The sequence below is a fragment of the Ammospiza caudacuta genome, chromosome 4 (assembly GCF_027887145.1).
Source record: "Ammospiza caudacuta isolate bAmmCau1 chromosome 4, bAmmCau1.pri, whole genome shotgun sequence".
Taxonomy (NCBI): domain Eukaryota; kingdom Metazoa; phylum Chordata; class Aves; order Passeriformes; family Passerellidae; genus Ammospiza; species Ammospiza caudacuta.
In genome coordinates this window covers 57,408,878-57,421,475 of record NC_080596.1, presented here as the reverse complement: position 1 = coordinate 57,421,475, position 12,598 = coordinate 57,408,878, and the positions used below count along the sequence as shown (strand labels likewise).

At 37.1% G+C, this 12,598-nt stretch overlaps 1 protein-coding gene across 1 annotated transcript in view; it reads left to right on the top strand.

The window, feature by feature from the left end:
* Nucleotides 1–12,598, top strand: part of HTT (huntingtin) — an 81,678-nt gene that overhangs the window by 19,284 nt on the left and 49,796 nt on the right. The window contains exons 11-24 of the mRNA XM_058804176.1: nucleotides 439–519; nucleotides 876–1,240; nucleotides 3,058–3,181; nucleotides 3,457–3,575; nucleotides 4,459–4,570; nucleotides 5,093–5,233; nucleotides 5,889–6,047; nucleotides 6,139–6,236; nucleotides 7,680–7,819; nucleotides 8,631–8,694; nucleotides 9,098–9,198; nucleotides 10,732–10,878; nucleotides 11,911–12,031; nucleotides 12,270–12,346. Of these exons, the coding sequence (XP_058660159.1) occupies nucleotides 439–519; nucleotides 876–1,240; nucleotides 3,058–3,181; nucleotides 3,457–3,575; nucleotides 4,459–4,570; nucleotides 5,093–5,233; nucleotides 5,889–6,047; nucleotides 6,139–6,236; nucleotides 7,680–7,819; nucleotides 8,631–8,694; nucleotides 9,098–9,198; nucleotides 10,732–10,878; nucleotides 11,911–12,031; nucleotides 12,270–12,346 (1,849 nt within the window). The remainder of the gene's footprint in view (nucleotides 1–438; nucleotides 520–875; nucleotides 1,241–3,057; nucleotides 3,182–3,456; nucleotides 3,576–4,458; nucleotides 4,571–5,092; nucleotides 5,234–5,888; nucleotides 6,048–6,138; nucleotides 6,237–7,679; nucleotides 7,820–8,630; nucleotides 8,695–9,097; nucleotides 9,199–10,731; nucleotides 10,879–11,910; nucleotides 12,032–12,269; nucleotides 12,347–12,598) is intronic.

Below are 12,598 nucleotides of genomic sequence, written 5' to 3'. Positions count from 1 at the left end.
TTAAGGAGGAAGAGGTCATTTATTCTATTACTTGTGGTGCATTAATGCCTTTTAGAGTTGAGGGCAGACATCCAGATGCTAGATATCCAGTCCTTAGGAATAGCACATACTTGATGAAATTAGTGGGATCCTAAATGTTGTCCACAAAAATAAGCTAGAAGTAATAAGATTGTAGGTTGTTTCCTGAATGGTTGCACTGGTAAATAAAATTGCTTAACTCTGTTTTCTTGTCACTGTTGCCTCTTTCTTTCCTGATGAATTAGTGAGGGACTGGATGTGCACTTTATTCATTCCTTTCACCTGTTACCCGTCATAGCTATGAAAAATTATTTGGATAAACTTACTAAAAATAGATTTCACATCTGACTTCAGCTGTTCAACATTTCAAACTGACTATAATTTTTGACAACTGAAGGTTTTTCTTGTATCACTTCTCAGGTAAAGTACTTCTTGGTGAAGAAGAAGGCTTGGATGATGATTCTGAAACCCGATCTGATGTCAGCTCTGCATCATTTGCAGGTACCTGCCTTTCTCTTTAGCAGTGCAGTCAGGAAATACATTCTGTTATTGCTCTATGCAAAATGTCCAAGTGATGTGTTATGGTGGTAAGGAAGTTTTTGGGCATTCAAAAGACATGGTAAACAAAAACCATAAATACTGTGGAGTGTAAAACATAAGGAAATTGAGTGCATTCTTTTTTTAAAGAGATGGGGTGGAATCTTTCTAAGATGCCTGTTTTCCTACCTGTAGTTTAACTGTTCCATTACACACTTTCCTTAGCCTAGTTTAAGATGTGGTTTAGCCTGCGTTTTCATGTCAAGAGTGAAACACAAATTCAAGCACTGGGCTGACTGATAAATGCCTGTGTTTTGCAGCTTCTGTGAAGGGTGAGATAACCAGTGAGCTGGCTTCTTCATCAGGAGTGTCGACAGCTGGCTCGGTGGGGAGCTCAGCTGCGGACGCCACGGGCCACGACATCATCACGGAGCAGCCGCGCTCGCAGCACACGCTGCAGTCGGAGCCCATGGAGCTGCCCAGCTGTGAGCTGACCGGTGCAGCTGCTGAAGGGGAGGAGGAGGAAATGCTCAGTCGAAGCTCCAGCCAGATCAGTGCTGTCCAGTCAGATGCCACTATGGATTTGAATGATGGCACGCAGGCTTCCTCACCAATTAGTGATAGCTCTCAGACCACTACAGAAGGTCCAGACTCTGCTGTAACCCCTTCAGACAGCTCTGAAATTGTAAGTGTGCAGCGGGCAGAGGGGGGATCTCCTTCTACTGAGGGGCCCGACATATCTCAGAGCTCTTCCATGGAGGGCCCAGACTTGGATTCGTTTCTTTACTCATCTTCTACTTTTCAATCCTCAGCTAGTAACAGTGGAAAGGTCAGGAGCTCACACCTCTATTGGAGAGCTTGACCTCCTTTTAACACTTTCACTTCAGCAATAATGAAAAGCTACAAAGCTGGAATCAGTGTGTTCTCTGGGTAGGTCATGTGAAGGCATTACAGATGTCGCTCACTGGAAGAATGGCAATTATCAAAGTCTTGCCATAAATATCTTCTCTTAGTAGTATATCCTTAATTTTGTGTATATATATATATATATATATATAAATAATTGTTTTGGTGTAGGAGGGTTAATGGAAGTGTTGAAGGGTGAGCAGTTTTTTTGGAATGATAAAGAAATATTTTTGGAGCACAATGCTTCACGCTGCCTTCTGCCTGTGCTTTTACACTTGGCAGCACGAACTCTTTTTTTTGACTTTTTATTCCATCTTAAGGATTTCTCCTATAATGGGCAAACGCTGCATGATTTACAAATGTAGCAGTTACATATCTAATAAACACCTGAAATGTGCATACACTAAATCTATTTTAAGACATTTGTCTCTCTTGGGCAAGTGTATTGTGAGGTAGTAATAAAAACACAAAAATACAATTACTGGGAACCAGAGGAGAAAATTCAAAAGGGCAAAAATTTAGAACAAGTTAAGAGCTTTTCAAATGTATCAAACTTTTGGCTCTTGTTTTCTGATAGTAAGTTGGAAGAGTAGTAGTCTCTTAGCACTATAAAAAATAGTAAATTTATAATCATGCTAAGAAAATACTTCTGCAAGTGTGAGAATTCAAGAACCAAAGGAGTGATGATAATTGCTCTCTGAATTAAATGAAGGCAGTGCAGAGGCCAAAGTGAGCAGGCATTTATTGCCAAGATGTGTTTATTGGCATGATGTGTTTATGCAAATTCTTGTCAGTTGGCATACTGTTTACAAGCAGTAATTATGTGTAAAATTATCCATTCATAATTGAGACTAAGTGGTTGTCCAAATTACTGACACGCAAGCTTTTTAATGAACAATTTCCAGGTGCTTTTAAAGACGGGAAGTAACTGAAGAAGTGTCTTGTTTTCTGATAAAATTAGTGAAATTGGTTTTTTTACTTTACTGTAATTGATCATTATGATTAACTTTTATGGTTATTTTTTCATATACCTACTGCCTATATATTGCCTTGGTTCCAAGGGTCACACTCTTTTCCAAATGAGTCCATTTTAGTAGTCTCTGGTTTTGACTGAAGAAATTGAAATACTTTAAACTTCTTTGTCCTTTCTTGTCCTACACAGTGTGTTCTCGGTTTGATTTCACATATCCAGGACAAGTGAGGTTATGGGGGATTTTAACTGCAAGGGCTAACTTCAGTTTGTGGCAGTAAAGGTGTTGGTTGTGATTTGTAACTGCTGAGAGAGAAACATTTGTGATGAGGGAGCAAGGGGAGCTGCAGGGGAGCAGTGGACTGAGTTTTACTTGGTTCCTGTTGGTAGCCAAGTTCATAGCTCAGCTGAGAGACTCTCCGGTGGAACTATGGCCTCCAATAGCCCCAGAGCTGCAGGAGGAGGGGAAGTGCTTTGGGGCTTACATGCAGCTGGGCACTAATATTTATCAGGCTCATGTTTGCTTTCAGACTATTTGTAGATTACTAACACTAACACTGCATGTTTCAAATTTAATGCTCTGTGTAAAGATAAATTATTTTAAGCCCTGTCCTTGCACTGTATAGGTTTTGGAGGGTGCTGAAGGACAGTATTCTGGAATGCAAATTGGGCAGCTGCAGGATGAGGAAGATGAAGCTGCAAATATTCTCCAAGATGATTCGTCAGAGTCCTTCAGAAATTCTTCTCTTGGTATGTGGATAAATACAGAGTTGGGCCAGACTGGGGACACCATTAGACAGGTGTTCAGGTGCATCTGCACTTCAGGGGAATGAAGACTCATTTAATGGATATGAAAAACAAATAACTAGATGGATATGTGCAATAAGGAATATATTTCAACACTTGTGATCAATTACTTGTTTTGATCACTGCTAATTTGTTTTTCATGTTTGTATAATTAGTGTAATTAAAGTGCTTTTAGTTTGCATCTGAAATGGTATTTCATGAATTGCCTTTTTCTAAAGCTCTTCAACAGTCTCACCTGCTGAAAACCATGAGCCATAGCAGGCAGCCCTCTGATAGCAGTGTGGACCGATTTACATCCAAAGAGGATGCAGCAGATGCTGGTGAACACGAGAACAAGGTGAGAAGTCGTCACAGTGGTCAGATTTAAAGTTCAAAACAATGAAATTTTAAAAAAATTAAATTACAGTTGTGATGAAGTGGTAAATGTGGGAAGCATGTATATATGATGTACCTTGTTATAGGTCAAAGTAACTCAGGTTGTGTAGGGAATCTTGAGTTACAGCCTGAATTTCATTTAACATAAGGTGAATACAAAAGTATTGATATCTTAAATGCAATCACCAGCAAAGCCATACTAGAACACCCTGCTGAGGACACAAACCCTTTTTTTCTGTGCATTAGTAGGCTAGACTGATACTTTCTTACTTGAAATATCTTTGTGCTGATCGCTACCTGTGTAGGTAACTTCATGATCTCCTCAGAGGTTAGTCTTTGAGCCTGGTGCCATTCTAACTACAAGTTACTCATTTCCTCTTTACATTTTTCTGACTTCATCTTTGGACCTTGTTCTGAGCTGGGGTGAAAGTTGCATTTGTGGCAGGCAGAATTAGATCAGCTTGGACTATTGGGGAATTCTAAATGTGAAACTACAGAAAACAACTTAGAAATAATGAAGTTTCCAAAGTTTGATGGCAACAAATGCTTTAGCATGCTCTTCACATGCAAACAACAAGTCTAGATAGTTTAGAAAAATCTACAATAAAATATTTCTGTAATAAAATTGAACCAGTTCTGATACAAGCTATATGCTTCTCCAAAGCATTGCACTTTGAGGCCTTTTTTTGAATATATATTAAACTACATATGAATGTTATATATTCATTTTATATTAAACCTTTAGATATTTGAGGATGTACAGTATTTCTAAATCTTGTGCTAATATTTTTTTCAAGTGAAGATAAATTTTTCTCTGTATAAACGCTGTGATTTGCCTTCAATAGCCCTCCAGGGTAAAGGGGGACATCGGGCACTACACTGACAGAGACTGTGCTCCTTTGGTGCACTGCGTCAGGCTGCTGTCGGCCTCCTTCCTGCTCACTGGGGACAAAGGAGGTATGGTTGTCTTTGAGCTTCATTGGTTCTCTGCACAAAGGTGGAAATGTGATCACTTTGCTCTGTCTTGGTTTTGATGTTGCTTTATTAGAAATATTGGATGTTTTTCTGTGGCAGTCCCTAAGCACCACATTTCCATTTTTTAAAAATACATCCAATACATACATTCCTGTCATGGTATATGACTGATTTAAGGTGTTTGTTCATTTTTCCCTTTTCTAAACTCTTACTTGCCCACATGCCCATGTAATGTATTGTTTTTTGAAGGAGGTGAGCTGGAAGTGTGTTATGGCTGGCTGTATTTGAGTATTTCAAGTATATTTCAAACACAGCTCATTTGAGAAAAGCAAATAGCTCATATATCACTGCTGCCACTGACAAACTGCAACTGCTTGCTCTGCCTTCATATTTTTGTACAGGCTAAGCTATTTTATTTTATATAATGTTACAAATTAAATTTAAAATTAAATTCAGCAACCTTTAAATACCTTCCTTTTAATAATTTTTGTTTCTTCCCTGCAGCTGTAGTTCCTGATAGAGATGTGAGAGTCAGTGTAAAAGCCTTGGCAGTAAGTTGTGTTGGAGCAGCTGTTGCACTTCACCCTGAGTCTTTCTTCAGTAAACTGTATAAAACACCTCTGGAGACAATGGGAGAAGAGTATGGTATGTTGCAGTTCACATATCCCATTTTAATAGTGTTGTTTGGGTTTTCAAATAAGTGAGGCAGCATCTACCCTGAAAACTCCAAACCTAATTTGGTATTTGTGGACAAATATTGCACAAATTGGATTGAATGTGCTGTGCCTGTGATGAGGTATATTTTTTGTAGCAAAATTTAAGTTTCAGTGGATGACCTTGTAGAGCTTCTGACAAGTTGAAGCTGTTTTGAAACAATGAGTATGTAGAAGGGGTTGTTTATTTTACAAATGTTTTCTTCTGATTTAATTTAGGACATCTTACAGATTGTTTCTAAGTCATTAGGTTCACTTTTACAAATGAATCCCAGGGACCTGGAGTGTGCAGCTGGTTTGATACATTGACCAAAATGCTTCTTCTTTTTCCCTGGAGCATTTTGTGTACAGTTGAAATAAATAGTTCGTGTTTTTATATAGGTGATGATTGGTCTGAATGGTGTGATTGACCTGTAGATTGCATGCACAGAAAGGGATCTCAAGAGGGGAGAGCTATGGTGGGCATGTTTTGGATGTGCTGATGTTGATTGTCTAATAGTTGAGACCTCCACTGTAACATTTTTATGAATCAGTAAAGTCTAATACTAGTGTTTTTAAAATAAAGTAGTTGTAAATTATTTTCTTAGAGGAGCAATATGTGTCGGACGTTCTGAACTATATTGACCATGGGGATCCCCAGATCAGAGGAGCTACTGCCATTCTCTGTGGAACAATTGTCAACTCCATTCTAATTAAGTCCCGCTTTGATGTGGAAAAATGGCTAATAAATGTCAGAAGCGCAACAGGTAACAATTTATTTTATGGGTATCTTTTTGTCTTTTAATCTAAGATTGCAATTTTTCATTGCTCAAAATTGGTTTTTTTCCTTTTTTTTAGGAAATCTCTTTTCCTTAATAGACTGCATACCTCTGTTACAGAAAACATTGAAAGATGAGTCCTCTGTTACATGCAAACTGGCTTGTACAGCTGTGAGGGTAAGCAGTAGGAATTTATTTGCACCACACAGATCACAAGGTTGTGATTAATTTCTGGGATGCTGCTATGTGCAGATATCTAAACATCAGCATAAACTGATTTCTTCCTGAAGAACTTTATTGGCACTGAAAATAATTATGTGGTTAGATCATTGTAATCTAATAATTTTGTTTCTCATGAGAAATGTACTGATATGAGCTTTAATGTTACATTAACCAAGAGTAGGATGAGTGCATTAAATAGAAAGGCTATCTAGGCTAAACAGGGGAGTGTGAACATATAACACCTGGCTGTAGCCTGTGTTTGGAGAATAAAAATTAAATGTGAGAAATGACAACTAAAATAGTGATTATTTTCTGAAACAGTAATTTTTAAAAGTGGAAAAGTGTCACGAAACAAGCGGTTAAAATTGGGTGAAAGATCCCTCAGGCAATTGTTAAAACAGAGATGACAGCTGAATTGGTGAGTGGAATTTAGAGGATATGAATTTTATTTCTTGAATAAAATCTGTGGAAAGTGTTTGATGAAAAAGCAAAGGGGTGAAGGAGTGAGCTTTCTTTGAGAGTTTTTCCAATAAAGTAGAACACAGACAAATCAGAGACTTAAGAACCTGTGAGGCAAAGCATAAATTTGACTAAAACATACATAGTTTGTGTATGGGAATTATGGTTTTATATGCAAAGAGGAGGGGCTTGTGATACAGCTGGGGGAAGGAAATCCAGGTAAATGCTGGCTTTTTTTTTACCTTCTGTTCAGCAATCTTCATGTTTGTGTGTAGTGTTTAATGTGTGACTACACTTGTCATAATGGCTTTTCAGAAGACCACTGGAATTGTTCAGTTCAGGCAACTTAGTACTACTAGTCAACTTTGGCTCTTGCTTTTTCTCAGTATACAGTATGGTCTGACATTTTGGCAGAAATGTTCTAAGCCTGTTTGGTTGTTAATCCTCAAACAAGAAGGTACATTTTGTGTAGTTAAATAAGACATGGAAATGTGGAGTTCTATAACTTTTTCTAAAGGTCACACATTATGCCTATAGTTGAACATCCAGATATGGAGATACGACTTTATCCAAGATTTTGGAAACCAGAACCAGGTGTCTCAAAGTACCCTGTGGAAATTGGGAGACTGTTTTTGAACAGATGACAATATAGTGTTTGTGGTGTTTAAGCCTTGTGAGTCCTCCTTTAGAGGATTGCCCTCTGATCTGTGTGGCCTGCATTCCTCTCCAGAGGTTAATTTTATCAGCAGGTTTTAGCAGTTCACATAGAGATGGTTTTCTGGCCTTGTAGGGGTACCTAGCTCTGGTGCTTATCCTAGCTCTTATGAAATAATTTTTTCAAGTATTCTAAAGAAAACAGGGTTTTTTTTTGATGACTTTGATTCTGCTTTTCAGAGAACCTCTTCTGTAATATAACTGAAAGTTGTTTTTTCTTCTCAGCATTGCATCATGAGCTTATGCAGTAGCAGTTACAGTGAGCTAGGTTTGCAATTGATTGTTGACCTCCTTGCTCTGAAGAACAGCTCCTATTGGCTTGTAAGGACAGAACTTCTGGAAACACTTGCAGAGGTAGATTTTCGGTGAGTGTTCCTATTTTTCCATGGGTGTGGTAGCTGAAGTGCAGGGAATTACAGGAAACTGAAACTGTAATGGCACAATTTATTCTGAAGCATTAATGAGTTTCATAAAACTAATTCAGATCGGTCAATCCTGTATGAATTCCTTTGTAAAGTTACCACTGACTGCACAACCAAGCCCAATCCTAGTAACACTGTATTGAAGTTTATTGTTCATTAGTCTGTTGTATCAAGTCTTCTCTAAATGTGTGATCAGAGAGGGACCACATCATTTGGAATCCAACTTAGTTTTTCCATCCAGTTTTATGTGTTTTTTAAAGAGAAAGTCCCTGACATGTACTCTCTTATCAGCTCTCTGTAGTCACTCAGTTTCTTTTAATACTGAAATAAATGTGACTTGTTCTTTTTCTTGCATTCTCTCATCCTGTATTGATTCTTCCAAGTTGAAAGACAGAAGATGTTTATATGAAAATTCTTAGTCGTACAAAAGTGGACTCCTTGTGAATAGTGATGTTTGGAATGTGTTACTGTCTTTTCAAACTAGTCTGATGATTCTGTGCATGGGAAAAAATACAATTAAAATCATGGTCTTTAAATAATGGGTTTTTTAAATGGAAGGATTATTTTTCTTCAGTTACACTAGCCAGATAGTATACTAGCAAATAACTTACCTTTTCTAAAGCTTGCAAAAAGTGTTTACTATTTACATTTTCCCTATGGTGGTTTAAAAAAAAAAAAAAGAACCCTCAGAGCAGTGAAGGGAGGAATAACACAAAATGTTCACTAATGTACTATAAATTCTATTTTGTGATAGGCTAGTCAACTTCTTGGAAGGAAAAACTGAGAGCTTGCACAGAGGTGTTCATCATTATACTGGTGTAAGTAAATTATTTAATCAGTATATTGTGTTTCTGGATTAAGGTACCAGTGCAATGTCGTCACTTTGTTTTTAAATTCTGTCGACACGGATGGCCGCTGTGTTTTTTGTGTAAATAATTCACATTCTAAAACTTACTACAATTGGGAATACATTTACTATGGTGATTCAGATATCTTTGTTTTCTCTGGTATGTTTGTGTGTTTTGTAGCTTGTTCTCCTTAAACTTAAAAAAAAATTGACATTTGTGTAGTCAGAGAATGTGGTTGACAATGTTAAGGTGAAGATGGTCTTGCAGGCTTGTATGACAGATGAAATCTCACTTGTGAACTCTCCTTTCACAATAAGGTCAAATGATGAAAATGGTCAGTGAACTTTATTTACTGTGCTCATTTATTTTCTAGCTATTAAAGCTTCAGGAGAGAGTACTTGAAAATGTTGTAATAAGTCTACTTGGAGATGAGGATCCAAGAGTGAGACATGTGGCTGCAGCTTCATTAACGAGGTACATGTGACATTTTCATTTATAGGAAAAGAAAAAGTAGTTTAGGAAGATACTTGCATATTGATGTGTACCTATAACTAAAATAATCACTTGGGTGTTTTTAAAATACATATATATATCTATATGCATGTATATATATTTGTTCAAAAGAGAAATGGGAAACAAATCTATCTTTGTGGTACCTGGGACATGCATCATTCTGACTGATCAGGTAATTGTACTTTGCTTTCTATTAGCAATCCATTTCCATTAAATTACATTCTGAGGGTGTTACATTGTATTACATTCTGAGGGTCACTTTCAGTTTCAACTTCTTCAGAATATTTTTTTTTTCATGCTGAAGTGGTTTGTTCAGTATCCTGGCAGTGGCTGACTGACTTAAAATGTTACAGTTCTACAGATTTGTCCCAACTCCCAAGCACTGTAGTTTTCACATGGTCATACACAGTGTATCTTAAAACTTTTGTGCTCACTGATTACAGTGCAGCAGCTAATTTTGTTTGCAAAGCAGATGTTTGCTGTAACCTACTACAGTTATAGTTGCTGTACAGATAAATGCACCAAAGGGTAAGGATTAGTTGGTAGTTTATTTGCTGGAATTCCAAGACCTAAATTTTATGTTTAAAGAAGTTGGGAGCATGTAATACTGAATGCCTGGTATATTTTATTATCAGAGGAGTTTTCTTTCCTATTTTTTCATAGTGTTAATTGCCATCCATTCCTAATAACAAATAAAGGACAACTAAACTTTTAAAGTTCTGACATTTGAAAGTGTTTATATTGCCAAAGCAGCTCAGCAGAGGAGTCATGAACTGTTGCATCATAGAGCTTATGGCTTTTATTAAGGGACTTGATTCTGAAATTGAGTTATTTTATTAACTGGGTGGTAACAAGTTGAAGTTTTTTCTGTCTTCATGCTGACATAGTGACAGGAGGTGTGTTAAGATTGGAAAAGACAACCTGCCCAAGAAAACTACTATAAGCTTGTAGAAACCCCTTGAAACATCCAGTAAGGACATTAATTGGGAGTACCCCTGAGATTATAAAAACATGTAAAATAGCTTTTCATTTTATGTAAGTTGAAAATACTGTTCAAGAAGACTGGATTTGGTTTTATGTTTCCGTGTTGCTGCATAGAGATCAGATGGTAAAAAATGGTTTTTTTCAGTAAAAATGAGTTCTCAGTTGATACAGATACTCATGGGGAAAATATCTGGGGAGATCAGGGAACAGCAAGAGAGAAATAATCTATGTAAGTGTTTGTTGTATGTATGAGGAGGTATCTTCATAAAATACTTTTTTTTTAAATTACTGTATGTCTGGAGCAGTTGCTTTGTCCTAACTTGAGCTCCTTGATTATAATGAAGAGCAGTTATATAAAGATATATTCAGCTTAATGAATTTAGGTAATAGCTATTTACAGTTTGATATATGTAATTAATATATGTAGCTTGCTGAACTGTATATTAACTGTGTTTAAACTGGGTGTTAAATAATATCTGATTATCTTTTTGACACTTAATTTTCTTTCAGGCTTGTTCCAAAGCTGTTTTATAACTGTGATCAAGGACAGGCTGACCCAGTGGTGGCAGTGGCACGAGACCAAAGCAGTGTCTACCTGAAACTCCTCATGCATGAAACACAGCCCCCATCTCACTTTGCAGTGAGCACTATCACCAGGTGTGTTTCCTGCCTGGCCTTGCTTCCAAAGGAATGGAGACCTAAATTTCACTTTGCAAGGTCTAGGACTGTAGTTAAATCCTGCAAATCCATGTGCTTATGAATTCCTTGTCTAGTCTGTAGGAGCGCCTGTAGTAGGTTTAAGCTCTGCAGAAACTGACTCATGTTCAAAGAGTATGTTGTGAGTTACTGGTGACTGCTCACACACTGAGAGTCCTTGTTTTGAGATAGTTTCTTCCCTCCATCCTGAAGTCACTCTACTTGCCCATTAAATCATAAAACCAGATCCAGCTTTTCAAGCTAATTGTATGTATGTTACTGTTCTTCAGGTGTGTTCATCCAGGTTTACAACTCTCCACATTCTGTTTAATGATTGTAGTTGCAGAAGGCTGTACTCCCTTTATAACTGAAAAATAAATTCTGGTTTTGATAGTGTGATGTTGTTGTATTTTTGCTGCCAGTTGTACTTTTTCAGTCTTAAGACAGTATGAGTTGTATATATTTGTAGGGGTTGTTGGATTCTATCAGTTTGTCATAGAAGTTTTTAATTATATATCTTTTGGTATATGGTCTTGATCCTCTCACTTAAGATATATGCTATAGTATGGAAGCAATAGTACTTTGTGGATCTAGTGTTGTTCTGCATAGAAAATGGAGTTTCTACAGCAATAATCCAAACTTTGTGAATGTGCAAAAATGTTGAATCCATTTGAGCTACAGCAAAGACCACAGCAAAGTTAATTGGGTGGTCATTTCTCAAGTATCTAGTTAGAAACTGACAGTTGATCTACTACTTCTGTTCACTAACAAAGAGGATTTATTTATAAACCAAATAGCATTTAATACAACTCCAAAAATACAACAATATAAGGTGGTATTTAGACTGTTCTCTGGTTTTGTGTGTTACAAGCAGTCTGTGAAATACATGCTAGTAATTTAAGCTTAAATATTAAGTTATAAAATTAATAATTTTTGATTGGGATGGGGTTTTTTAAGGACGTGTTTTAGTGGGTATAAATGTTTTTGTTTCAGAGCATACAGAGGTTACAATATGCTGCAAAGTCCAACAGATGTCACTATGGAAAACAACCTTTCAAGGGTTATTGCAGCAATTTCCCATGCACTGACAATATCCACTACAAGAGCACTTACAGTGAGTTTTTGTACATATGAGTTGTACATATGAGTTTCTTTGAGTTTTCTTGCTATGGTGGCTGACTGTTTCCTGTTTTACATGCTGCTTTTTTTTTGTGATCTGAATGTATTTGTATTTGAGGCTTTTGTACTGTGACAATGGCAGTAGTAATAGATTTAATTCTCACTCTTAAGATATTGTGTTGCTAACTCTTCCTGTGGTGAAACTAATTTGATTCTTGGTGTCTGCTTTTCAGTTTGGCTGCTGTGAGGCTTTGTGTCTTCTCTCCACAACATTTCCAGTGTGCACTTGGAGTGTGGGATGGCACTGTGGGTATGTTCCCTCTTTTGTTAATCAAGCTTCTGGAAGTCACATTTATGAAACAGAAGTGGACTTGCTTAGGCATTGAAGTCCTGATTTATCTTAGCAGTTCTTTAAGAACTTTGTACAGAATACAGAAGATGGTAACTTCATGTTGTCAGGGTATTAAGTACCAGCATTTGTCACCTCTGGAACCAGGGATTCACAGGGATTAGCTGTAGCTGCTCTTACAGAAAGATAGATATAGTCAGCATCTATGAAATA